Source organism: Saimiri boliviensis, chromosome 2 (assembly GCF_048565385.1).
Source record: "Saimiri boliviensis isolate mSaiBol1 chromosome 2, mSaiBol1.pri, whole genome shotgun sequence".
In the NCBI taxonomy this organism is placed as follows: domain Eukaryota; kingdom Metazoa; phylum Chordata; class Mammalia; order Primates; family Cebidae; genus Saimiri; species Saimiri boliviensis.
In genome coordinates, this window is record NC_133450.1 from 27629355 (window position 1) to 27656564 (window position 27210).

The 27210-nt window shown below is 46.4% G+C and overlaps 1 protein-coding gene across 1 annotated transcript in view; it reads right to left on the minus strand.

The window, feature by feature from the left end:
- Positions 1-681: 681 nt before the first annotated feature.
- Positions 682-27210, minus strand: part of IFT43 (intraflagellar transport 43) — a 100811-nt gene continuing 74282 nt past the window's right edge. The window contains exons 4-9 of the mRNA XM_003924571.4: positions 26879-26911; positions 26182-26228; positions 2220-2292; positions 1874-1949; positions 1289-1351; positions 682-1121 (exon numbers count right to left, since the gene is read on the minus strand). Coding sequence (XP_003924620.1) covers positions 1002-1121; positions 1289-1351; positions 1874-1949; positions 2220-2292; positions 26182-26228; positions 26879-26911 — 412 coding nt within the window. The 3' untranslated portion in view covers positions 682-1001. The remainder of the gene's footprint in view (positions 1122-1288; positions 1352-1873; positions 1950-2219; positions 2293-26181; positions 26229-26878; positions 26912-27210) is intronic.

Sequence of the window (27210 nt, forward strand, 5' to 3'; positions counted from 1 at the left end):
AATGAAGGGCTTTCCAGGCAGGGTAAGAGAAGCACTCAGCGCTCCCCACGGCCGAGGAGTGGGCCTGAGTTAGCTGCTGCCAGCCTAACCCAAAGCCGCCTGGGCCTAACCCAAAGCCTCATCCAAGAGAAGCAGGCAGGGAAAGGGCTCTGTCCTCAGCTGAGAGAGCCTCAGGGAGGGAAAGAGAGAAACAAAAACCAAAAGACAGCTCAGTTTAGGAGAAGGGTGGGACTCTGCTCCGGATCTCAGCACATCTTGGAACCAGGTGGTTACAATACTTGCAGCCGTGGAGAAGGCAGCCACGTATCTGAAAGGATGAGGAGGGAGGCCCAGGCTCTGTAAGAGACGGATTCCATGGCATTCCCAAGGCTGCTGGCTGGCCCCTTCCATGAGATTCGGCAACAAGGCTCTGGGAACCTGTAGCAGCTTTTGGAGCTCAAGGCACGGGTTGCAGGAAGAGGGGAGAAAGGAGAATGCTGTCCGAACAGCCACCAAACCCTGGTGAAAATGGAGAATGGGTCTCCTTATCCCTCCCGCCTTGCTGCCTGGAAGCCTGGGATGCAGGTGGCAGTGCAGCATCACTAAGGTCACAAACAGAGGGCCCAGAGCACCGCAGGAGGGGAGGCCCCACCCCAGAGCCCTAGCAGGCAACTGTTGGAAACCTCCCGAGAAGTGGACAGCTTCCAGTAGGAGTGCCCACTCCTCCTCCTCCTGAAGCGAACTCTCCCGCATGCTCCTCGGCGGAGTTTCGAGTTCCTATCAGCTGGCTTAAAAACTGTTCTCCTTCACTTGCCATAAACTTTTCCAAGAAGAGACTGGAAAGAAAGGGAGGAGATGGCACAGGATAAAGCAATTTATTGCAATTGAATTGTCCAATGTGGTTGACTGAATATAAATATTTTTATTACAAAATACTCTATGTAAAAATTTGGAGCTCCTTGCAAGCTTCTTTAGCTTTAAGCTCATTGCATTTTTTCATGTCTAGGGAGTGGGTGATGGGCTCAGGTGTGCCTGGGTTGCCCCGCAGGGTCCTCCTTCTCTGTTTGCAGTGGGTCCCACTCAGTGAGGACCTCTGAGGACACCTCAGTGAACAGATGGTCCCAGTCCCAGCCAACATCATCCTGCCAAGAAGGGTACCACTGGGTAAGACAAAGAAAGGCCTTTTCCCTCAACTGTAGCTAACTTCCCCCACCCATCCAGGCCTCGAGGAGGCACGGGTCAGCCTGGGAGGCACTGGTTATAGGAATGCCAAAACGGAGAGGCTGGGGATCTGGTGCCGCCACTGTACCTCCCGGACTTCGTGCTCTGGCGCAAGCACTTTGGTGAGGAGTTTCAGGTCAATCTCCCCATCCTGCAAATACAAACAAAAGATGTCAGGCTAAGCGCCTTGAGGGCTTTCAGGCAACTATTTCTTGCAAAATCACAATCAGTATTTGTGTATCAGAACTTCCCCAACTGAGACCTGCAGGCATGCCTTCAAAGACAGTAAAATCATGAATGAACCCCCTGGCCACTGGAAAATGAGGGAAGGCTATGCTTCCTACATGCTGGGTGGGCTTTGGGGCAAAGGACCATACTGGGAGGGCAGAGCGTGACAGTAGCATACCCACAGGGACAGAGGGGAGTGGGTGCCATCAGGTGCCACGTGGGCAGCCATGGAGGCAGGTGGGAGCCTGGCACTGAGAAACACTGGAATATGTTGGGTCCAGGCTTGCTGTGGGATAACTGAGGATAAAACCTCGAGCAGAGGTATGGGTCCTGGGCAGCCAGCCTCTGGGACTGCTGGAGATGCTGTATAGCTTCGGAGGAACTGAGAAATCTCTATGGCTGTTGCTTGGAGCCTGCCTCTCTGTGCAGAAGCCTTTCCACTCACCAACGTCTGAATGGCTTTGTACTTCATGAGGTCATTGTCTAGGTCTCGGTAGGTCATCACCCGCTTTACCTGGATGCTGAAGGAAAGAGAGAGCAAGAGGAGGGAACCCCAAGCAGGACCTGTTCCAGGAGTGCTGCCGGGCCACCATCCCCAGAGCCTGGTACACAGCTGGGGATGACCAGAATGGGAGTGACATGTCTTAACAAAACGGGAACCCTGGATGGAGCCCAACACCAGAAAGATCTGGATTTATACTGGGGGGTGGCAAAGGGCCACTGTAGGTAATATTTGGAGTACATTAATTCACGTGTTCTCTGCCTCCCTAATCATATCCGATTTAACCTACCTGGGAGGGGCTGCGACCTGCAAAACAAAGTCTTCCTCTTGTACTTCCTCCAGGTCCGGAATGATAGGAATATCTGCAAGGAGAGGCAGAGGCAGCCCTGTCCGCAGAACTCAAAGCGACTGTGCCTGCTTCTCCACTTCTTACTCCTCTTCAACACACCAGCCATGAGACTGTGGGCTGGGGCAGGAATCTAACTAGGGGTAGGCTCAAAGATGGAGTTTCAACAATGTCTGAATCCCAGCCTCACCCCAGATCCTGCTGAGGTAGAACCTCCTGGGTTGGGCTCAGGCATCTGGATTTTTTCCCAGGAGTTCCCTGGTGATTCTGATGCATGCAACAGGTCAGGAGCCATTGCAGTGGGTCTCCAAGGAGAAATGTAAAGAAATGAGACTCCCAGACAGCACGTGAGGAAGGTCTTGTTAGAAGAGAGGAAAAAAGAGGAACGGACAAGTGAGCCTGGCGTGGTCAGGGACAGAGGAACTGAGAGTGTGTAGTGTCACAAAGCAGAAGTGCATTAGCCCTGGAGTGTAATCGTCATGGCCCTCAGCCTGCATCTGAAGGGCATCTTCCACTTAATGACACAACCTGACTCCTTGGGATCTGGGTCTCCATTCACTAGGTCTAATATCATCAGTGATGCTGATTCTATAATCGCGCTTTTCTTGCTGTCTCAAGATTTTCCATCTCTGAACTCTCCAGACAACGTATGAAGAAACATGAGGCCATTTCTTTCACCAGTTCAACAAAATTATGCAAATAGAGAAACTGGGAAACCAGTCCATCCCTTAACTGTGGCAACTTGCTTAAGTGACCAAAAACTGTCCATGTTCTCATGGGTCAACCTAACACCCTAAAGAAACCTTTCCTCCTCCAAGTGAGTATCACGGATTGGTTGAGAGATTTTGTTTTAAACAGTCAGGGGTGAGGGAGAAGAGAGAGATGGTACAAGAAAAAGGCCTGGTGGGGTGAGACAGTCCTGGAATTCCTAAGCCAACTGTAAACACAGAAAGAAGAAAAAATCCCACAGAGAGACAAGCGAAGACATCTTTCATTTCTGCTTTCATGGGTTGACTTCAATCTTAGTTTTAAAATCGTTTCAAGAACAGTTGAGAAGAAGACCCTTGCCCTTTTCAGGCAATTCATGATTTAGACTTTTCAATCACTCTAGTCAAGCGACGCCAGAGGATGGAAATGTCAGTTCCGAGCCTGGTGTCTCTATTACGACTTCCTACTGTGGAGGCGCAGATGTTGTACCTGGAAAAGGGGAGCATGGAAGGGAGAGACAGAGACAGAGAAAATTCAACAGAAAGAGACGGGCAGAGAAAATACGGGATAAAAAGAGCGAGGCCAGGCGCGGTGGCTCAAGCCTGTAATCCCAGCACTTTGGGAGGCCGAGGCGGGTGGATCACAAGGTCGAGAGATCGAGACCAACCTGGTCAACATGGTGAAACCCCGTCTCTACTAAAAATACAAAAAATCAGCTGGGCATGGTGGGGCGTGCCTGTAATCCCAGCTACTCAGGAGGCTGAGGCAGGAGAATTGCCTGAACCCAGGAGGCGGAGGTTGCAGTGAGCCGAGATCGCGCCATTGCACTCCAGCCTGGGTAACAAGAGCGAAACTCCGTCTCAAAAAAAAAAAAAAAAAAAAAAAAAGAGCGAAAGGGGATAAAAATAAAGAGGAGTTGCTGATAGGGAAAATAAAGAAGAGACATCCACCACCCCCCAAATACTGAACCACATTCAGCAAGTCTTACACCTAGAAAGGAGCCGTTCAGAGCTTAGATTCCCTCTCTCTGTCCTGCTGGAGAACTGGAGACTAAATGCTCTAAGATTCTATTTCTCATGCTAATAGAAACATAGCTTTCTTTTTCCCTCCTGCTCTGCGTGATTAATACAGTCCATTGTGCAGGCTGCCCAGAGTGTCGTTCCCAAGGCTGGTAAGGCTGCGCAGGCCCTGCGGAGGGCTGGGAGGAAGCTGGCTGTGCCATCGGCAGTGTGACAGTTTTGGAGTGCGCCTGGCTCTCTCCGATGCAGAGTCCAGCCTGAGATGAATTATTCAGAAGGTGGTAAGAAAATGCCCCGTGCTGAGTTTGGGGCTCAGGACAGGGTCTTCCCGAACTCCCCTCTCCCTCCACAACTTTAGCATTTGGGTCCTGTCAACTCTGCCCAGCGTCTCGGGGCTCTGAGGAATTGCACTTCTGCCTGATGTCCACTCTCTCTCTCCACGGGCTTCCCTCTTCATCCCCAACCCCCTCCTCCAAATGTGCACAAAGAGTGTGGGGCTGGCCCATCTGTGACAGATCAGAGGTCAGCTCAGGCCTTGGAAAGGGGCCGCTCAGAACGGCGCTGGTGGGGCTGGCCACACAGTGGGATTTCTGTCTAATTGGAAGCCTGGTGCCCAGCAGAACCCGGTGAACCGCCTGAGTGGGACAGAGCCAGCGATGACAGCCAGGCCAAGGCAAGCTGGAACACTCTTGTGCAGTGACAGCTTGAGCCATCGCAGCAGAGGCAGGCCATCCAACTCTGGCCCCCGGAAGAACAGGTGTCTACGGAGCAGGTTTTGGGCAAACTTCAAAGAACTTCACGGTTTTACGGTTTCTGCAAGTGCTCATGAGCAAATATGTTCGGGAGAATTTTACATTCTCTTTATCGCCTTCCCTCCTCCCTGCTCCCCCCACTCTCACATATACCATGAACGAACACAGAAAAATGAAAACAGACTTAAGAAACCAGCTTCTTCCCAACATTATCTATGAGGAGTGACCTGGCCTGCGTCCAGTAAGAGGCAGTGACTTGACTCGCAAAGGTGGACGGGCGACGGGGCCTGCTTTGGGTTGTCGAGTTTGCCATGTGAAGCACATGATTTTAACTGAGACAATACGAGGAAGAAAGGAGTCATGCTGGTACTGTTGAAAAGCAACCACCATTTTCAAAAATTTTTCTTCCATGTTGCTGATACGGAGAAGAACGTGCACGGCCGTGGGGAGGTCAGACGCATGCTGTGTTGGTGGAGTCTTGCTCCATGGTTAAGAGGCAGGCTCTGGAGGCAGGAGGGTCTGCTCCAAATCCAGGCTCCACCACCTACTAGTTGTGTGACTTTTTCTCTCTCTGTCTCAATTTCTTCATCAATAAAACGAAGGTCGGACTCACGCCCACCCGTTCAGTTGCTGTAAGTATTAAATGCAATGATCTCTATAAAATACTAGCACTGTGATCAGCATAGAATATTCAGTAACTCTTCTTACGGACTTAACCGATATTATAATATTATGCATGTAGAGGAGCTATATGGCTCCACCTTCATTTTCAGCTGCCCAGTGATGGTCATTTTTCAGAAGAGAACACTGAGGCTAAGCAAGATTCAGCAGCTTGCATGGGGTGAAACTATGCATAAGGGACCGAGCCAGACTTCCCACTTCAATGTGGCGGCAATGCCTGAGCTCTGCCACACCCCACACGGGCTTTCTTCTCAAAAGTGAAACGCGTTCAAAGACACCTCCTCCTACAGTGAAGGGGTGAGACAACTGCCTGTGGTCAAGACATCTTTCACTCGGTGTCCTCTGAAACTTAATGTCCTCTCTTCTGGGGTCTTTCTCTTGATTCCAGTAACTATAAATCCGCTCAGTCCTCTCCCTTACTGTAAACCCCGACTTGCTACTTCCCTACAAGGCCAAACGGAGCAGAATGAAACACGTGTGCCACACCAGAGTCCCAAAGACTCCATCTCCACCAACCCTATCTTATTCAACCAGCCCCAAGGAGGAGGAGGCAGCCAGGCACCTTGAACAGCCCGAGGAGAAGGTGAGGCTGTGACACCCCCGGCACCATGGGAGCTGGTCCCCAGTTTTTGTCTCAGTTCCCCAGAAGGCAGTGCCACCCTCATACGGCCATGCGGTTCTTCTTAAACAGAAGACTCCTTGTTGCCTTGTGCACTGCTCCCTGGCTCAGTGTTAGCTATTGCATAGCTGTTCAACCTGTCGCTGCCCCACGTGGTACCTGGTCAGCCACGCTGTGGGGAAACTCCATTTGTCTGCTTGCTCATTCATTCATTCATTCATTCATAGATTCATTCATTCATCCATTCAAGGATACTGATGGAGCACCCACTATGTGAAAGGTACCATGCCAGTAACAGCAGCAAATAAAATAAACATGGTCCCTGTCTTCATGGGGCCCCAGTCTGGTAGAGGCTAATGAACACAAAGAAAGGTACTGCTTACAAATTAAAATACACACAGAGAAAGAAACCAATTGGACCTCATGACGGAAAGTAACAGGGAAACCTGATTATTTTTCTACAACAAAAGTAACATTATAGGTCGTAATAAATTCAAGTGCCATAGAAAGGCTTAGAATGAAAATGTCCCTTCCTTCTGTGAGACCCAGTCATCTCCCTATAGGTAATCACTGTTAACGACTTTTTCACATTTATTTACTTTTGAAAAGAATTCGTGAATAACACAGCAGGTATGTCCTTCAAAAGTGTTCGCAAATGGGATCACACTACACAGACACTGTTCTGTACCTTGCTTGTATCTTTCCTCACATGTATTTTTACATACATGTATTTTTTCTTTTAAATGACCTTCTCATATTCTACTGAACACTGCTCCACGATGCATTTAATCCAGTCCAAAGAGGATTTAATTTGGGCATGTGGGATTAGAGTTAGTAGGGTTAGGATTGAGCAGTTAAAGGAGGAAGGTATTTCTGAAGCTGAAGGAGGAGCAGGATTAGGCCAGGCAGGAGACAACATGTGCGAAGGTGCTCCGTGGTGAGAAGTCACTGGCCACACTGGAGAAACGGAAGGCAGAGCACTGTGGCTGCGCTATGCCAGACCCCTTCCAAAGCATGACGGGGGAAAACCCAGAGGGACTAAGCGGGATAGAAAATGCATGTCCCCTCCTTAGTGGCGCACTTCTGAACCTAACAAGCAGAAATAAAAGCTTCCTACTTTATCCTTCCATAATACTTTATTCGTGGCCACAGGGTAGCCCTCACTACCTTGCAGGAGGTAGAGTACGTGAAATTCGCTCCACGTCTGCCCGCTGGATGGTGAACTAGCTGAGAGCAAAGGCCACACCCCAGGCACCTGTGCGTTCCAAGGACTGGAAAAATTAGGAAAAAAGAGCTGCAGTCCACCAGACACCCCTCAGAGCAGGAAGTGACACACACGGAAAAGCCACGCCAACCTTCTCTACATTATTCCAACTAGAATTGCTGTTGAGTCCTAAAGCTGCCTGAGTAGGACTCATTTCACAAGAACAACCAAGAGTAATCCTTGGACACTTCCTGGCATTGATAACTTCATAGAACAGGCTTTGGCTTCCTTCAGAGCTGCAAGGCCCACTGAGAAAGGCTTATGCATACCCAAGGAACAATGGATGCGTGGAGACCAAGTTTCAGAGGACGAGTCATTCAAATTTGGTCCATATGGCCCAAGTGGCTTTCAAACCTGAGGTTGGGTCACACTGCTCTTCACCAACCTCCACATTCTGGAAGCACCCAACAGAGGCTTATTAACTCACAGCAACAGCAGTGCAAACCTGTTTCAAAAAGAGAGATCACCAAATGGGAAACGCCTTTTGATACCAGAACGCTAGTCTGCTGACACCCAACACACCTACCCAATAAATCACTCAGCAGATGATACCACAGAAATGAATGGGTGCTGCCTAAATACAAAGAAACGTATGGAACACCAATAGATCCATTACAACTGATTTCAAAGATGTGAGCTGTTAGATGTGAGGGCAACTGCCATTTGCCCTGAAATACAAGCATTATGGATATCATCATCACATGTGCACACTAAAATGCTAATTACCTAGCGAAGTCCCAGAAGGATCCTTTTTAGCTCCCATGGCCTGACAGTCAAAAGCCTACCTGCCTCTTCCAATGAAGCCAGCCCCAAATCTCTGTGACGCGTTTTGTGATAGCATGTGTTCAGATCCAGCTGTTGTTTGCCTGTTTGGGTACTGCTGGAACAGAAAGTGACTTCTTAGATTGGACTCAGCTTGCAATGAGTATACCCCAAGCACTACCCAGCTCGTCACCAGCAGTATAAATCTAACTCTGGCAGGAAGAAGAAAACAAAGGAGGCACCCCAGTCTGGCCCCTGGGTCCCACCCAGGCAGAGATGTTTCAGGCAGGGTGCTTCTTTCTCTCTGTAAGCCCTTAGGTTCCACTCTTGGCTAATTTTCTTGGTTGGGGATTTCTGAATGGGATTCCCTGGTCGTGTTCAGAAGGACTTCTACAGAACTACATCAGGTCTCTTCTGTACTCCAGCACTTGCTCACCTTGACATCTAAGCAAATGATACAAATGGTTGGCTTAGCTTTCCAGCTTCCTCAGGGGGCTTACTGATGACACCAGCCCTCTCACATCATTGTCACTGATGACAAGGAGGGGTAGAGAATTCCACGTGCTTCCAAAGGCAAACGCCCTATTTGGTTACACACAAGCTCTTCCCAAACTTCTTTCCCACTCAGTGTCCTGGCCACTGGAGAGCACTCACAGGCTGCTTAGGGCTCACATCTGCCATACATAGCCAAGTCAACAACCCAGCCACATGAAAGGGATCTGGTCATGCTGCTTAAGGACACCCCAATAAGAGCAGTCCAGACCCTAATTCTGTGCCCAAAGTCAACAGACATTCAGAGCTCTCAGGTGGAAGGAAACAATGTCCATGTTTTCCGGAGATGGCAACTTAAAACCAGAGATCATTATAATTTTTCTCTGCAGCTGCAAAACTTTGTTTTACTGAATGCCGTTACCTTCAGCATCACGTATGGGGAATTTTAAACAGGCAAATGGAAGAAGGTCTGATTGAAGATGAAGTTAAGTGAAAGAAATTGGTCTCATTTAGCACATGACAGGATTCATCTGTGTTCCCAAGTCCACTGAGGTGGCATCATGGGCGTTTCATATTCATGAGCTGCTGCGACACTATGTCCCCTCATTTACAAAGAGCCGTGTTCAGCAAATTCTGTCCCTGTGGACACTCCATGCATTTCATGGTCTTGTCAGAGAGACATCAAACGCTCCAGTAACCAAATACCAGAAAATGGCTTTAATTAGTGGATCTCAATCGTATAAATAATTTTTTTTTCTAAGTGAAAAAATGGAGAATTTTTTAAAAGGGAAAAGAAAAGGGAAAGCAAGAGGCAACAGGCTTCAAACACCCGAAGGAACAAGGGAAAGAGGCAGTCTCAGAGGAGCTCCCGAGCGGTCCGCTGCACTCCTCGAATCAGGGGACAAGGCGCACAAACACATCTCAGGTCTCTGGCAGGTCTGCTGTATGAAGACGTGTCCCTTGTGATTTCACCTGATTAGAGCCGGGTCCAGGGCTGTACTCATTACTGGCAGGTAGGAGAAAAGAGGCTGAACATTGCGACAGTGGCTAAGGAGCCATGCTGCAAAAGCTGTGGAACAGGACTGACCGCACACCACATGCATGTGGCCCTGCAGACATGGTGGGGTACGTGGTCAGGAGCCAGGCACGAGCAGGTCCCTGAGGAGGCGTGCGATGGGGGGACAGGGAGAGGAGGCCCTGTTCTGCAGTGCCGGTTTGGGGTGCCCATATGTTGAAATGCCTCTGTGCTCCTCCAAAGTGAATCTCTCCTGATGTTGCCAGGGAAAAAAGATCACAGACCTTAAGAGGATGAAGATCAAAATAGTTGATTGCTCCTCACAGCTCCCCCAAGCTGTGGCAGCTCTCTTAGCTGACAATGGGGAGGGAGGTTTGGACTGAGTTGGGTTTCTGAGGTCAGCCATGCCTCAGCACACCTGGGATCTGGCTGGATCTTCTGCAGAGAAGGGGGTTTGTCGACCTGGCTCCGGAGACACTATGGGATGTGAATGCTGGACCTCATCATGTTACCCACAGAGGGAGGTTAGCATGTTTCTGAAATACCCATGAGTGTCACCCCCAAGACAGCAATGTTCCTGTCGTCCCACCCAGGTCTGCTGAAGGTTATGCAGGAATCACTATTGGCAACACAAGGAAGCGGCGGCCAGGACTCAGCTTTGCGGGCCATTCAAAGGTCGGTTCCTGAGAGACAGGCCCGGCCCAGACAGGACTCTCCACAGGGAAGGGCCCATTCGGCCCAGCAGTCTCAAGTGACCCCATTCTGAAGAGGACCCCGGTGTCACCTGCCTGGGTGACCCTTAGGGAGCGTCACTCTGCTGGTTACTTTCAATTGAAGGGAGCAGAGGACAACATCCTGCAGTGGCTCTCCCAGAGCCTCGTGGGGGTCCCAGCTTTTCTCTGTGGAGATGTATTAAGAACAAGGAGGGGTAAAGGGCTTTAAACGTGACGAAGAAATAAAGTGGCTGGAAGGAATGGAAGCTGAGGAACTCTCCACTCTCTTCAGTAAGGCCCAAGACGGGTGATCCGGTATTAATGTGACAGACAGCACCTTCTCAGAGCCGCCCGTGGAAGAACATTAGAAAGCGGGCATATCTGATTCCATTTCATCCTCTTCATGTTACACTGAGAAAAACAAGACAAACTACACTGCTTTTATTCTAAATCCTTAGGTTTTGTATTTTTCCTTATATATATTTATTAAAAAAATGCTCCTTTGATTGGTGCCACCCGTGACACCCCCACATACAGAACGCTTCTGAGCGGCTCCCTCTGCACAAGGCCACTGCTGGTGACAGCCAGCTGGTTTTGATCACAGCCACTCGGAATCGAATTTTCATAAGACAGATGAGGAGTCTTACTGCTGCTCGCTCTCTTATCAGATGAGAAACCGGGGGGAGGGGGAGAACGGGTCCTGAGGGAGCAGCGCAACAATCAAGGGCGGCGGGGCTCTTTCTCTGTCCCTCCGCTGCTGCAATTTTCAAAGGAGTTCGCCTCGAGCACTTTTAAATGATGGTGTCTCAATTCTGTAATCATCTTTCAAGAGCTTTCTCTTAAAGGGTCTTTTAGGTAAACCTAGTCCGTCAACCACACTTACGGACTCAGGAATCACATTCGTGTCCTCCTGTGTGTGTATACAGACAAGTGCGCACACACATTGGACATCTCTGAACGTTCAGAAGGCTGGGAGAACGTGCAGCGTGGAAGGAAGCTGCGTCATTTGGCCATGAAGCTTGCCTCTTGCTAGGGTCAGAGGACTCCCTATCGCCTCTTCCCCAGATTTCTGCCCTGTGTAGGTTTTGTTGCCTCAGGTCCTCCTTCAGAAACTTATCCCCATGTGTGATGTGTCAGAAGGAAAAGACTTCTCCAACCAAGGACTAAGTGAAGTCCTAAGTCCAACCTCAGAGGCACAAACATGCTTGTCCCTTCCCGTCTCACCTAGGGGACAGCTGGCTGCCAGCCTTCAAACTGAGACATGAACCACAGCCTTTTATTTAGGAGAACACAGACGTCACCAGTCATCCAGGCCACAGCCTGCTGTGTTCTGGGTTACAAAGACTATTTGGAGCACTCTACAACTCCACCCATCTTTCTTCATTGCAGAGAACATGGTGCCTTTTCTTTATAGAGTCCCCATCATTGGAAACAGCCATCCTAGAATACTAAGCCTCTCTTTCTTTCTGGTCGGATAAAAATCAAAGCAGTCTAAGATCTCCCTGGGTAGTGATCCTCATCAATCTAAGGCCTCTCCCCTGTTCACATCCTCATTCAACCTGCTCCTGTGACAACTGCGTGGAGGTGGAGAAGTGCTCATGCCTCTTCCTGAAAGCTGAAGCATTGCGCACAGTCACATCTGGGACAGTCTCACAAAACGAAATGGGATTGGCTTTGTCCTAGCCTGATCTTGTCTTCTGTATTAAACGGGGACAGAATCCAAGGAGTTACAGCATATAAACTCTGATCTCTATAATGATTTCGGGGAGATTTAACTCTCTTTTACTTTCGTCAGTGCTCAATGCTGGATAATTTGTTATTAATCACAGTCCTCCAAACAGACTACAGCATGACAGAATGCTGACAGAGCTTTCTGTCTGTGTTCCTGGAGGAAGGTTAACACTGCCTGCTTCATTTAAACGTGCATGCATGCCCATTGCAAGACTTTCATTTTCATCCTTCACATTCTACTTCTTTAGATGTGGACATGCAAGCAAGCTGCTCCCGTAACAAGGAAAATGGAAGCCCAGGAAGGTTATTACTGTCAACCATGTTTTGAGCAGAGACGTTTGTGATGGTATGTTTGGGACATCTAGTGTAACCCAGACATTTCAGGACACAATTAGGGACTCTGGCCTTGCCCTGCCAATGCAACAGGATGTCTGGTCAAGACTCATGGCCCAGGTAGCACATTGTGGCATTTCAGATCTCAGCAAACTCCCAAACTCTCCAATACTCACAATGCAATCTGTACAAGCCCAGTGAAACTCCTCGCCCTAAAATAGGTTCTCCTCTCTGGAGGATTTAGCCCAGGCACTCTTGAATTCATCACGTAAAAGCAATCACCATGGATTTGATGGAAAAAAGAGAGGAATGGTCAAACCTGAACCTTCTGCTTCACGTCATGAGAGCTTTAAAGACCTGGTCTCTTGGGCTTGTCTCTATCCAGCCCAGGCCCTGCTGTAGACAAGACTTGACAATAAGAGGAGCATCAGAACCAAGGACATGGCCAAGTAGTAAAGCTGAGAACCGGGATGGGGAGCAGATGTGCAACAGGCTTCTGGAAAACGGGTGGAGACAAGCCTCTTCCCTAAGTAAGGCTGTGAGCAGAGGGGTTAGGAGTCACAAAGACCACGTCTGAGTCCCAGCGCCACCTACTCCTAGCTCCCACTGGCCCCAAAGAGCCACTTGCTAAATTCTTAGGAATTTTGCCGGCAGGTTGTCAAGAAACACCATTTAAGGTGAAATTATACATTCTTATAATTAAGTAAATTATATTACAAAGAAAGGGCCAGTGCGGTGGCTCACGCCTATAATCCCAGCACTTTCAGAGGCCGAGGCAGGTGGATCATGAGGTCAGGAGTTCAAGACCAGCCCAGCCAACATGGTGAAACCTCTACTAAAAATACAAAAATTAGCTGGACATGATGGCAGGCACCTGCAGTCCCAGCTACTCAGGAGGCTGGGGCGGGAGAATTGCCTGAACCCAGGAGATGGAGGTTGCAGTGAGCCAAGATCGCACCACTGCACTCCAGCCTGGGCAACAGAGCAAGACTCCACCCCCAAAAAGAGAAAAACAAAAGAAAAAAGAAAGCTAATAAGTACTCAGAACTCACCACCACTTTCTGAAATGTACTCCATTTTCCTATTATCTGTGCTCTTGAGGCTATGTATGTCTATTGTGTATCTGTATAGAGGAAGTAAACACACGTGACAGTGCTGCTGCCCATCTCTTCCCACTTCCGGAATCAGTGATGTCATACTGGGAGCTTGAAATCAATCATGGTGGAAGTATTTACACCACAGACTTGGCAAACACTACCAATCAGGACCTTTCCCCATACGTAGAAAGCACATCACTGCTTATCAGCCATGTGACCTCAGTGAGTTATTTAACCTCATAAGGCTTTCATTTCCTCCTCTGTAAGATGGTGATAATCACAGTGTCTCCTCAGAACTGTGAGAATTAACTGAAGCATGGAAGACAGAGCCGTTAGGTAGAGCAGTTAGCGTGACGGCTGGCTCATGGTAAGCACAAACATCAATTACCAGTATCATTTCCTACCAGAATGACTTCTTTTTCAAATTTCTTACCCAATATCCTGTAAATAGACCAACGTTTAAAAAAGCAGTGAGACAAAAGAAAGAGCAACTTAGTCCTTGGACCAGTAAGCACCCATCCACCCTATCCCGGCCCTCGTTCCCACTATAGATGTGGAGTTCGTACGTGTGCATGTGTTAGGAAAGGTTGGGGAGGCTAAGAAAGACCCTAATGTCCAGTCCTAGTAACTTTGAACTTAGAAAAACCAATTGATTTTAAGGAGTGTTATTTGATAAAACATCAGAAGTAGTGTGTTAGGCCATTCTTGCGCTGCTATAAAAAATCCTTGAAGCTGGGTACTTTGTAAAGAAAAGAGGTTTAATTGGCTCATGGTTCTGCAGGCTGTATAGGAAACAGAGTGACCTCTGTTTCTGCGGGGCCTCAGGAAGCTTCCAATCATGGCAGAAAGTGAAGGGAGAGCGGAAAGTGAATGGAGAAAGCAGGAGCAAGAGAGAGAGCAAGGGGGAGGCACCACACAAACAACCTGAACTCACTCACTATCACGAGGACAGTGCCAAGGGGACGGTGTGAAGCCATTCATGAGAAATCCAGCCCCAGACTCCAGCCACCTCCCACCAGGCCCCACCTCCAATACTGGGGATTACAATTCAATGTGAGACTTGGGTGGGGACATATATCCAAATGATATCAAGTAGTTACAATCGTTTTTTAAAAATTAGGAAGGCCAAGGAACTAGGTTTAGGAACCACCTATGAAGTCTCATGTGCTATATTAAGCCCAAGCAAGAAATGGCAACAGAATGAAATGTTCTTACTACATAAGAGTGTAGTTGAGCCATCAGGGTTTCCATTGATCCGTTTTAAAGAGTTCTTTCTACTTTCTGTCTATGGCAAAGCTGTTTAGGCTCAGACTGACTCTGCTGTTTGAAGAAGAAGGGATGAAGGATATGGTGAAAGAATTAAGCAGAAAACTAGACACAGTCCAAAAGAGAGTTAGAAATCCTGGAGACAGATGAGCAGGGAGAGGGAGAGACAGTCCTCTACAGACAGCATTTTTCTAATTCCATTGACAGCCAAGCATCTCACATCTCTTCCAGCTTCATTGCTTGGCTGTGTTCAGCCACTTTTACCTGTTTTCCCTGTTGACTTGGATAGAAAATTGTTTCAGATCAACCAGATTGCTACACTCGCAGAATTAAGTTCTCAATAGCCCCTGGCTAGAAGTGGCTCAACCCAACTTGTCCTTTAGGAATTAAACACTTTTTGGTTGGCCAGAAGGATTTATTATTCCTAAGGTGTTGAGGTATTCAATTCTGTCAAAACTGGACCTCAGGATGCAAAGGAGCACAGCCCTCTCCAGTGGAGGTGAGGCATGCCTGCGTGCCCGAGAGCTGGCAGCTGCCAGGAGGAGGGAGCTACAATGCCACTCGGTCTTGGCTCTGCTAAAAGGCAACAGTTAAACACAAGAAAGACTGAGTCCTTTTTAGGCTCCTGTTTTCAGAGACTTTCCACTTTTTAAAGATATATTTTGGAGCTCACAAGTTCTTCTGTAACTTGAATTTAGCTCTGAGATCAACTTTTGAAAGTTGAGTCCATATCTAATTGCATATTCAGAGATTATTCCACCTGAACATTCTTCATCTTTTTAAAAAGATCATTTCTTTGCTTCTGTCTGTATGCCTCTCAATGTCCATCTTCAGCCTCACCTTCTGTCCAGCTGACTTCCTGAGAATGGAGTTGTGGAGCTGAGAGAGACGAAGAAGGCCTGGGGAGGGTTAGAGGGGGACAGAGCTTTGCACTTGCTGTCTCCTCTCCACTCCAGGAGTCTCCTCCCCAGCCCCTGACTTCATACCCACCTTTTCAGACAACTCTACTCTTCCCTCAAGTTGGAGTTTAAAAGTCACTTCTCCAGAGTAGCCTTCCCTCATCCTCCAGTCCAAATCAGGTCTCCAGTCCCTTGGTGCTGTCCTCGAGATGTGAGTGAGTTCTGGTTGTTTAAAAGTGTGTGGCACCTTCCCCTCCCTCTCTCTCTTGCTCCCCCTTTGCCTTCTGCCTTGAGTGGAAGCTTCCTGAGGCCACCCCAGAAGCAGATGCTGCTGTGCTTCCCATACAGCCTGCAGAACCATGAGCCAATTAAACCTCTTTTCTTTATAAATGACCCAGTCCCAGGTACTTCGCTCACAGCACCCCGTGCTCTCATCCTTCAGGGGCTCAGTCACAGTTTGTCCCTTTTTATATTAATGCTGTGTAACTATTTGCTTAAGCCCTGTTTTCCCAACTAGACCGTAAACTGAATGAGGTAAAGACAAGGAATGCTGGGATCATCGTCACGTCCCCATGCTCAGCCCCATGCATCACAATCACACTCAGCAATATTCAAGAAGGGCTTGTAAATGAACAAACAGATAAACTAATGACTTGCCCAAAGTCACCTGTAGAGACTGAGTTTAAACCTACTCCACATCTGATGTTCCTTCTCTAACACCATACAACTTTCCAGGACAGAAGACGTCTAAAGGCCTTCGGGCAAGCTGGAAACTTGACTCCAAGAGCAAGAAGAGATGATTATGCCACTGACGGATGGTCATCCCAATTTGGGGGCCATGAGGTCATTTGGGGCTCTGGCTGTCCATCATTCTCCAGCTATTCTCCAGGATCATGAGTCCCAACTTCCCTGAAGCATTGTGTCAGCTATAGCTGTAGGTGATTCTACCTAGAATCAGCAAATTAGGTGAGGAGCATTCTTCATAACTTAATCAAAGGCAGTTTATGTGGGAAGGATGAGTATCTGCAGTTGGGAAAGGACCAGAGTCAAGACCTTTCTCTGCAGAATCAGCTTCTCTTCCGGTTACCATGAATTCCTTATTCATTCTCCATGTGGAGTCTCTTCTCATGCCAGGCATCTTTCCTTGAAAGGCCTTTCGCATTCTTCTCTAGCCAGCCAACTCTTATCCATCCCTCAGGATCCAGCACACAGTCTTCCTTTCTCCTGGTATTCTCAGCCCTCAGGAATCAGTTCCTCTTCTGAACTCATGCCCATTAATAATGTAAACCACTAACACAGGATTGACTATTTGCTGCCTTTGCCATCCACTCAACTGTTGTCTTAGCTATGGAACTTTTGCAGGGCCTTTTACTTTTTATGCCTTGTCCCCCAGCAAAGTTCTGTGCTCTGTTAGAGCAGTGCCCCACAAGGTCTGGTGAAGGATTTGCAAATCAGCTCCTAAAGATCTAATCCAACTTGCAGATACATTTTGTTCTGTTTATAAAGTGTTTTTAAAAATTATTTCTGTTCGAGCCGGGCGCGGTGGCTCAAGCCTGTAATCCCAGCACTTTGGGAGGCTGACGCGGGTGGATCACGCGGTCAAGAGATCGAGACCATCCTGGTCAACATGGTGAAACCCCGTCTCTACTAAAGATACAAAAAAATTAGCTGGGCATGGTGGCACGTGCCTGTAATCCCAGCTACTCAGGAGGCTGAGGCAGGAGAATTGCTTGAACCCAGGAGGCGGAGGTTGCGGTGAGCCAAGATCGCGCCATTGCACTCCAGCCTGGGTAACAAGAGCGAAACTCTGTCTCAAAAAAAAAAAAAAAAAAAAAAAATTATTTCTGTTCGAGACCAGCCTAACCAACATGGAGAAACCCCATCTCTACTAAAAATACAAAATTAGCCAGGAGAGGTGGCGCATGCTTGTAATCACAGCTACTTGGGAGGCTGAGGCAGGAGAATCGCTTGAACCTGGGAGGCAGAGTTTGTGGTGAGCAAAGATTGCACCATTGCGCCCCAGTCTGAGCAACAAGGGCAAAACTCCAGCTCAAAATATATATATATTATTTCTGTCATGGGGCCAGGCGCAGTGGCTCATGCCTGAGTAATCCCAGCACTTTGGGAGGCCGAGGTAGGCAGTTCACAAGGTCAGGAGTTCGAGACCAGCCTGGCCAATATGTGAAACCCCATCTCTAATGCAAGTACAGGAATTAGCTGGGTGAGGTGGCGGGGACCTGTAATCCCAGCTACTCAGGAGGCTGACGCTGGAGAGTTGCTTGAACCCAAGAGGCAGAGGTTGCAGTAAGCCAAGATCGCACCACTGCATTCCAGCCTAGGCGACAAAGCGAGACTTCTATTCCAAAATATATATATACACACACACACACAAACATATATGTTTATATATATACACACACACACACACACACACACACATATATATATATATATATATATATATATATATATATATATATATATATATTTCTGTCATTTTTAAAAACATGAATTCAAAAACTTTTAAGTTATGCTAGCCATCTCCTCTCTGGGTTCACCACAGGCCCTACCTTTCTTTATTGTCTTACACTTTCCTGTTTCACAGGTTTACATTATCTGCCTGGCTTCTAGAAGAGTCTGAGATGGTAGCCTGGTTGTGGTCTTGTAAATAGTCCCCACATAGTACATTCTGGTTAAGTTACCTCTGATGTCACTCACTCTCTTTTTCTCATTCTGAAAACACACCTAATCTTCAAAGCTCCTTTTCTCTTTTTTTTTTTTTTTTTGGCGACAGAGTCTCACTCTATCTCCCAGGCTGGAGGGCAGTGGTGAGTGCAGTAGTACAACCTTGGCTCATTGCAACCTCTGCCTCCTGGCTTCAAGTTGAGGAGACGTGTCTCTATGTAATTTCTCAGCATTTCGCCTCCCTTGCTTCATCTTTGGTGTGCGTTGCTTATTCTTTCCTTGGGAAAGAATGCCTCAGCCTCCTGAGTAGCTGAGATTACAGGCATGTACCACCACACACAACTAATTTTTTTTATTTTTTTTTATTTTAGTAGAGATGAGATTTTGCCATGTTGGCCAGGCTGATCTCGAACTCCTGACCAGGTGATCCACCCACCTTAGCCTCCCAAAGTACTGAGATTACAGGCGTGACACTGCGCCCGGCTTCTCTGCCATTTTTCTTTTCTCTTTTCTAGAAAGCCTGAAGCATCAATGGATGGAGAAAATGCTTCTCTTCTAACCCTATGCATCAGAGCCCTGGAAGACAGCATGCATCTTCCCGAGGAAAGAACACACACCAAGGGTGAAGCAAGGGAGGTGAAATGCTGAGAAATATATATAGAAAAAGACACATCTTCTGAAAGTTGCCTATGAAAGACCAAAAGGAAGAGAAGGAAGGGCATTTCTTCACTGGATCAGAAGCTCCTGAAGAGCAAGGACTGTCTCATTCATCACTAACTCTAGCATCTAGAGCAATACAGGCCACAGGAGGTGATGGATGAAAAGCCGCTGGCTTTCCTCAATCAAATCTAATCTCCAAGGTTGGTGGAAGAAGGAGACTGTCTGCTGGAAAGAGGCCCTGATCTTAGATCCTCATTTCTATTCCCTACATTCACACCTTGTCCTTTGGAAATGGTCACCAATCACGTATCCCTACAAGCGTAAGAAAGTGATCAGCTCCTTCCCAAGTGATAGTGCTTCTTGCACAGACCACCTCAAACAGCCTGGATGTGATTTTATTAAGGAACCTCTAGGTTTCCTTACAGGTACCCAAAGATCCGTTTAATGTCTTTGCTGAATTGGCATCCATGGATGATTCAGAGAAATCACTGCAGAGTTTCCCCACCCACTGGATATTCTAAGTTCAAAGGAGCAGCCTTCACTAGTCAACCAAGTAATTCTCTGAGCAAAGATAATTCTAGAAACTAGTTGTATGTAACATATGATTCCTACTGCATAATGGATTCTAAACATTCATACACAGTGAAATGGACTAAGTCAAGTGTGAAGTGTAACATATGAACTGATTTTCCATTAAAGGACTCAAGCATAACTGCATGGAAAACAGATTTATGTTGGAGAAAAGGCATCCCTCCTGGAAGGTAAAACCAGGAGCACTCTCTGTCAAGAAAAGATTTTATGCTTCAAACCTCCAGTGCCAAAATTAAGGCCAAACTGCAAATTTCACATACCAAGTTTATGAAGGAGGAAAAAAATACTAGAGGTATTCTTGAAAATAGGTATTTTTCTTCTTTCCAACCTTAATGAAATTTTATTAAGCAGCCCAACAATCATTTTAGGTACTCTATATTATAAATCCAGGAGCTGACATTAATGCAACCTACCTGTGGAAGGAGACGTCAGTGTATTTGAGATTTGTACTATTCGCTATAGCCCAGAGGCTAAGAATGAGGGCTCTGAGGTCAAGATTCGTATTTAAACCCTGATGCTGCCATTTATTAGTTGTGTGACCTTAGGTAAAGGTAAGATTACCTTTCTTTGCCTTAGTCTGCTTTAAAATCGGGAGCTGGGCACAGTGGCACATGCCTATAGTCCAGCACTTTGGGAGACTGAGGTGGGAGGATCACTTGAGCCCAAGAGTTTGAGGCCAACATGGGCAACACAGAGAGACCCCCATCTCTTAAAACTTTTTAAATAAATAATAAATAAAATGGGAATAATAAACAATCTAAATGTCTATCAACAACTGAACATACCATGGTACGTCCATACAATGGAATACTACTGAGCAATGAAAATAAACAGGTTAATGATATATGCAACAGCCCAGATGAATCTCAAAGTCATTACTCTGAGTGAAAAAAAGCTAAGTGCAAAACAGTAAATACTTATGCTTCCATTTATATACAATTCTGGAAACTGCAAGTATAGTATGAACAACACATCAGTAGTTGCCTAAGGCCAAGGGAGAGAAAGAAAGAAAGGGCTGGAAGGGACATGGAGGAACTTTTGGGGGATGGGAATCTTCTACTTTGTGGCAGGGGTTTCACAGGTATACACATCTGTCAAAACCTAAATTATACACTTTAATAAGGATATCATTTATTGTATACAAATCAGGCTTTACTAAAGTTCTTTTTTTCAAAACTTTCCTAGTGATCTGAGAAGTATATGAGAAAAAATGTAGCTTGCACATGGAAACTGGTAGTAAATGATGATGACAGTGACATTGGTGGACACTGGGGCATGAGAGCAGAGCGTCCTGGAAGTCAGAGGACCAGAGTTTCTCCCTTTGAGCCCTGTTATTTCATATAATCATCTCTAAGCTTCATTTTCTTAACATGACAAAGGACAGGACTGGACAAGATGTCCCAGAGTTCCTTAAAGGTGCGACAATTTGATCCTAAAGCGATGATGCCATGATGGCAGCCAGTACAACCTTCTAATTCCATGTATTTATAACATGCTAAACTTTAGTGCTCAGGGGATTCTGCATAACATTTAGCAGTTTCTCCTTGAAATGCAGCATTTCCATGATGAAAAATGTACAGAAAGCAGAAATTCAGAAGTCCTTTCAAGGGAGCTGGGAATAGGTTCAAGGCAGGGTGGAGAAAAGCCTGGAAAAGAATATGAGTCCAGTAAACTTTCTATAGATTATGAATTCATTTTCTTGTGTTTCCATTTAGAAGTTTCTGCCAAAGAACTCTAAAAACCTTTTTTCTGAGTTTAATGCTTTCTTACTTAAATCACAAGTCTCTTGGTGCTCTGAACAAGCACAATACGTGAGCAACTGGGGACTGAATCTGTCCACAAAGGACGTCCTGCAGGAAACAACTTGCCCTATATTCACTTCTGTACACCTTTGAGACTAATCCCCGCACTGCAAATAACCTGCCTTCATTAACACACTCCCTCCTGCCAGTTCAAACCGAAGGGTCTAGAATCATTGCTCTGGCATTACCATTTCCATGAGCACTGCTCCCGAACCACTTACCCACTTTGCTAATGTCTGCCAGACACTCTGCCTCCTTCAGTCCTTGGGTACATCCTCTTGAATGGTCACCTTACTGCTCCTACGTAGCCAATGGCTGAAGTAGTAGTCTGTGAGGACAGGCAGATCGCAAGTGTGGCCAGCAGCCACCAATATGTGAGCTGACAGTTTAGCTCTGGGAGAAGACATCCGCTGACAGTTTAGCTCTAGGAGAAGACATCCTAGGTACCTATCTTGGAAAACAGACCCTGAGAACAGAAATGCAAGCTCTCCTATTTAATATAGTCATTGGGAATTATTAGTGGGTGGAGAGGTCTGGCTGCTAAAAGGAAGTTAGTGGGTAGTGCTAAGGAGAAGATCTGTCAAGAAGAGATACTAGAAAGTAAAGAAAAAGGCTGGAGAATGATGAGAGTATGGTCTTACTAAATCTTAAAGAGTGTGGAGTGATTTTCTGACCTCTAGTGACGACTCTTTCATCTCTACCGCCTCCCCACCCCTGCTACCGCCAGGAATGAGAGGAGGCAGAAGTACTTTTTCACAGGACTCCTGCCCTCTCCGATCCTCAGTCCCTACAGGGTTGTCAAATATTCATCTGGGAGCTTACTTAAATTCATGCAGATTCCTGGGCCTTGGCTCTAGCTTCTTATTTGTGTATGGCCTGGGAATGTGCATTTTAACCACCATCCCAGAATATTTCATAGATGTTCTTTTTGATCCTTTCCCTAGTTTTGTGATTATCAGACAATTATCTAAGTTTTACACACTTAATTTTCTTTGTGCAGTCACGTACAAAGGGGACTGCATACAAAGACAGAAAAAAGGCTTTGAGACTCAATTTCCACCCATGAGAGAGTAACTGGTACTACTAGACTTGCCCTTTTGCTATAAACAACTAGAAAATCAGAGAAAAAATATATGGTATTACTGTTTCCAGACACTGGATAATGGGCAGCCTAGGACTTTGATTCCCGAGAGCAGGAAAACAGAAGTAAGCCCTAGGTCACTAGCGGTCATTCCTGGACTCCGGCACAGCTTGGGGAAGCCCTACACAGAACGTGGAGGTCTCACTGAGTTGAAGAGAAACTGAAGTTTAGTGAGGCTTAAATGGCTGAAATTTTAGAAGTGAAGTCTGAAAAGACTGGGGTGCTATGGAGAGGAAAAGCTCCAGAAGTCCAGACTGACTGGATACTGAGCTATGCCTCTGCAGGGTGAAACTCCATAAGCCTGAGCAGACTTGGGCACAACTCCCTTGACTTAGAGAGGGTTACGCATTATAATATTTCAGACGAGATCCGGCACATTCAGGGTGGTATGGCCTGAGACTGCATTATGTATTTCAATTACTACTGAAAAGGTGTGAGCTGAACCATCCCCAGCACTTACACAGAACTAGAGGACGCTCAGCTCCACTCAGCCACAGTACAGAGATCTCATAGATCAACCAGGCATTAGTGTTTAGGGCCAACTCTAGATCTGCCCTAATAAAGCTTAAAAACATTCTCAAAATGATCAAATTGATTGAAAAAACTACATTAACTGCTTACCAAAACAAATACAGATGTTCCTCAATATACAATGGTTTGACTTAATGCATTTTCAACTTTATGACAGTGCAAAAGCAATACACGTTCAGTACGGTCCTTGAGTTAACGGGGGGGGGGGGGGGGTGATACATTATGATATTTCTATTTATGTTACAATATTTTCAACTCACAATGATGTAATCTCACTGTAAGTTGAAGAATATCTATATGTCATTCTTTAAAGGAAGACAAGATCCAGATTCAACATAATTATTCACAATGTCCAGCATCCAATCAAAACCTACTAATCATGTGAAGAAGCAGAAAAATATACTTGCAACCAGAAGAAAAATCAGTTTTAGAAACAGACTCATAAAAGACAGATATAATGGAATCAGCAGAAAAAGAACATGAAAACAGTTAATAGAAGCTGAGCACCCTAATCTGAGAATCCAAAATGCTCTAAAATCCAAGACTTTTTGAGCACTGACATGATGCTCAAAGGCAATGTGCACTGAACATTTCAGATTTTGACTCTGGAATTTGGGATGCTCAACTAGACAAGCATAATGCAAATATTCCAAAATCTGAAATCTGAAACACTCCTGGTCCTAAGCATTTGAGGGATACTCAGTCTCTATAAAGGCTACTATCAAGGATGAAAGAAAACATAACAGAATGAGAAGATAATGGAATACTGTAAAAAAGAACTAAATGGAGCTTCTAGAACTGAAAAACATATATAAAACAATAATTCGCAAGATGGGCTTAACAGCAGACTGGACATAGTAGAAAAGACCAGTTACACAGCAAGACAAAGTATCCAGGTTGAAGCACTGAGAAAAATAGTAGACTGCAAAACAAACAAGAAACACCAAGCCTCAGTGACCTGTGGAGACAAGTGTTTGGACATACAAACTTGTAATTAGAGTCCCAGAAGGAGTGGGAGTGAAGAAAAACATACTTAAAGAAATATTGGTTAAAATTTTTGAATCTGACAAAAACTATAAACCCATGAACTTAAGAAGTTCAAGTAGGATAGGTAAGAAAACCACACCAAGGCACATGATGACCAGATTGCTGAAAATAACTGATAATGGAGAAGAGATCTTAAAAGCAGATAGGAGGAAAGATACTTTACATACAGGGGAACAAAGATAAGAACAATGATTGTCTTCTCATCAGAAACCATGTCGGCCAGGCGAGATGGCTTATGCCTGTTACAGGCGGGTGGGTCACTTGAGGTCAGGAGTTTGAGACCAGCCTGGCCAACATGGTGAAACCCCAACTCTACCAAATATGCAAAAATTAGCCAGGTGTGGTGGTGGGCACCTGTAATCCCAGCTACTCGGGAGCCCGAGGCAGGAGAATTACTTGAACCCACAAGGTTGAGGCTGCAGTGAGGCGAGATTGCAGCATTGTACTCCAGCCTGGATGATGGAGTGAGACCCTGTGGGGAGGGCAGGAGAGGGCAGGGGAGGGCAGGAGAGGGCAGGGGAGGGCAAGAGAGGGCAGGGGAGGGCAGGAGAGGGCAGGAGAGGGCAGGGGAGGGCAGGGGAGGGCAGGAGAGGGCAGGGGAGGGGAGGACAGTAGGCCAAAGACAAAATATACTTAAAGAAATATTGGCTAGGCCAAAGCCAATAAAATAACTATTTAAAATGCTAAAAGAAAAAAACTGTCAGCCTAGAATTCCATGTCTGATAAAAAGCTGAGGATGACGTTTTCAGACAAATAAAGCAGACAGACTTTCTTGCCAAACCACCTGTTCTACAAAATAATGATGAAGTTTTTCAGGCTGAAGGAAACTAATACCAGATAGAAACTAGGATCTATACAAACAAACAAGGAGTGTGGAAATGATACAAATAAGTGTGTCTAAAAAAAAGGCTTTAATAATCTGGGGCCAGGCACTGTGGCTCACGCCTGTAATCCCAGCACTTTGGGAGGCCGAGGAGGGAGAATCACTTGAGGTCAGGAGTTCGAGACCAGCTGGCCAACATGGTGAAACCCCATGTCTACTAAAAATACAAAAATTAGCCAGGCGTGGTGGCAGACACCTGTAATCCCAGCTCCTCAGGGGGCTGAGGCAGGAGAATCGCTTTAACCTGGAAGGTGGAAGTTGCAGTGAGTCAAGATTGTACCACTGTACTCCAGCCTGGGCAACAGACTGAGACTCCGCCTCAAAATAATAATAACAACAACAACAACAATAATAATTTGGGTCCCAAGTATAATCTTCTCCCTAGAAGGCTTCATTTTAGAGACACACACAAACTTCACCTTTTCTCCTGATGTTTGAACACAGGCTTCTACTCTGCCACAGCTACTTGCCTTTTTAGTACTGTTTTCCCTGAGTTTATGTTAATGGCTGCCGTTAAGGAGCTTAGAGTCTGGTGGGAAAACAATCAAGCCAACAAAGAGTTAAAGCACAGTATGTCCCAACCGTGCTCAAACCCTAGCTCTAGTCACTTAGCAATTCTGACCTTGGGCAACTTACTTAACCTCTCCGTGCCTCTGCTTCCACAACTGTAGAATGGGGATAACAGTAGTACTACGGGGCGGGCGGACCACCTGAGGTTGGGAGTTCAAGATCAGCCTGATCAACATGGTGAAACCCCGTCTTAAAAAAAAAAGAAAGAAAGAAAGAAAGAAAGAAAAGAAAATGCTTTAACGTGTGTAAAGTGGAAGGACAGTGCCTGGGATAAAGTCAACATCTAGTAAACATTTGTTAGCCGGGTTGTTACTGCAGTGTTGGTTTGCCAAGGAGGTTAGAGGAGTGTGGAGAAAGAACATCCGGTCAGAGAGGGAGTGGGATGGGAAGGGAAGACGTTTCAGGGGAGGGATGCTTCTGCTGACCTTTTGAAGGATCAGCAGTGTTAGCAGACACAGAAGGGAGAGATTCTCTGGATAGAGGCGGCAGCATTCAGCAAGGCGTGGAGATGTGCGTCAGTGTGCGTCGGGAGACCACTGCAAATGTCTTCAGTAATGCTGCAGCCAACAGTGTCTTAGCTGTAGCCAGAGAAGTGTCCCGGGGCCTCTCTAGAAGACCTTTTGGCTTCCTCCCAGGGCTCTTACCTCCTCCGCAATCTGATCCATTCAGGCTCTGCTGTTGGAGGCGAAGACTGCCCCCAAAAAAGAAGAAAAGGAGAGCAGAAAATGAGTTTCAAACACAGAAAGGAGCACCCCGAATGTTTACTGTATCCGTTCTTTCTCCTAGATGAAAACATCCCTGGACCTGCTTTTCTTTTTCAACTTGGTCAAACCTAATTAGGCCACTGGGTGTGCCGTGTGTGGTTGCACTGGCTGTGCAATGTGCTATTCCAGAGGACGGCAGCACACAGACTTTGACACGAATGCTCCCTCTGCCCCGGGGAGTGGGACGCTGGGTGGCCCCGCCTTCACAGCCACCTTTATCTAGAAAACTTCTTTCTTTTCTGATTCAAGTCTTACAAGAAGGCTAGGCTTAGAAGCTGGTATTGCTTCTGCCCATCTATATCAATAATGCAGGAGGCATGGGCCAGGTACCCTGGTATCTGGACATATGATTCCAAAAACCACACCGTGGGCGACAGGACATGGGCATCAATGGCAGAGTCCAGACCTTCAGCTGAGAAAGCAGGATTAACCAAACCTTGGATTCGTCAGGCATAAACAACTCTAGCCCCAGACTTCTAACACTGTGTTCAACGTAGGTGGAACAGATAAAGTGCCACCAAGACTGCCCTGCTGACCAAGATCAACGTGGGATACCGTAAGAATACCAGAAACGTACTCTTCTATCTCTTCCGCAGCTTTCCTCCTAAATCTGAAAAAAAAAAAAAAAGAAAAGACAAGGTTTTTGAGAGCCTACTGGTCTCGTGCACTGGGTAATATCTTGAGGGGGCGGGTTTCAAAAGCGGAGGCAAATGAGTGTATCTCAAGTGCTTTATTTGTCTGCAATCGTCTTTAGAGGAAAGCCCCACAACCAGCATGAGAGCGCTAAAGACGGCGTAGTGCCTTCTTACAGCTTTGTATCGGTCTAACTCCAAATTGAATTGTTGAGAGTTTAAGCGCAGGTTGAGCGAGAAGCTTAAAATTCAAATAGATACAGGTGATTGCTTTTCT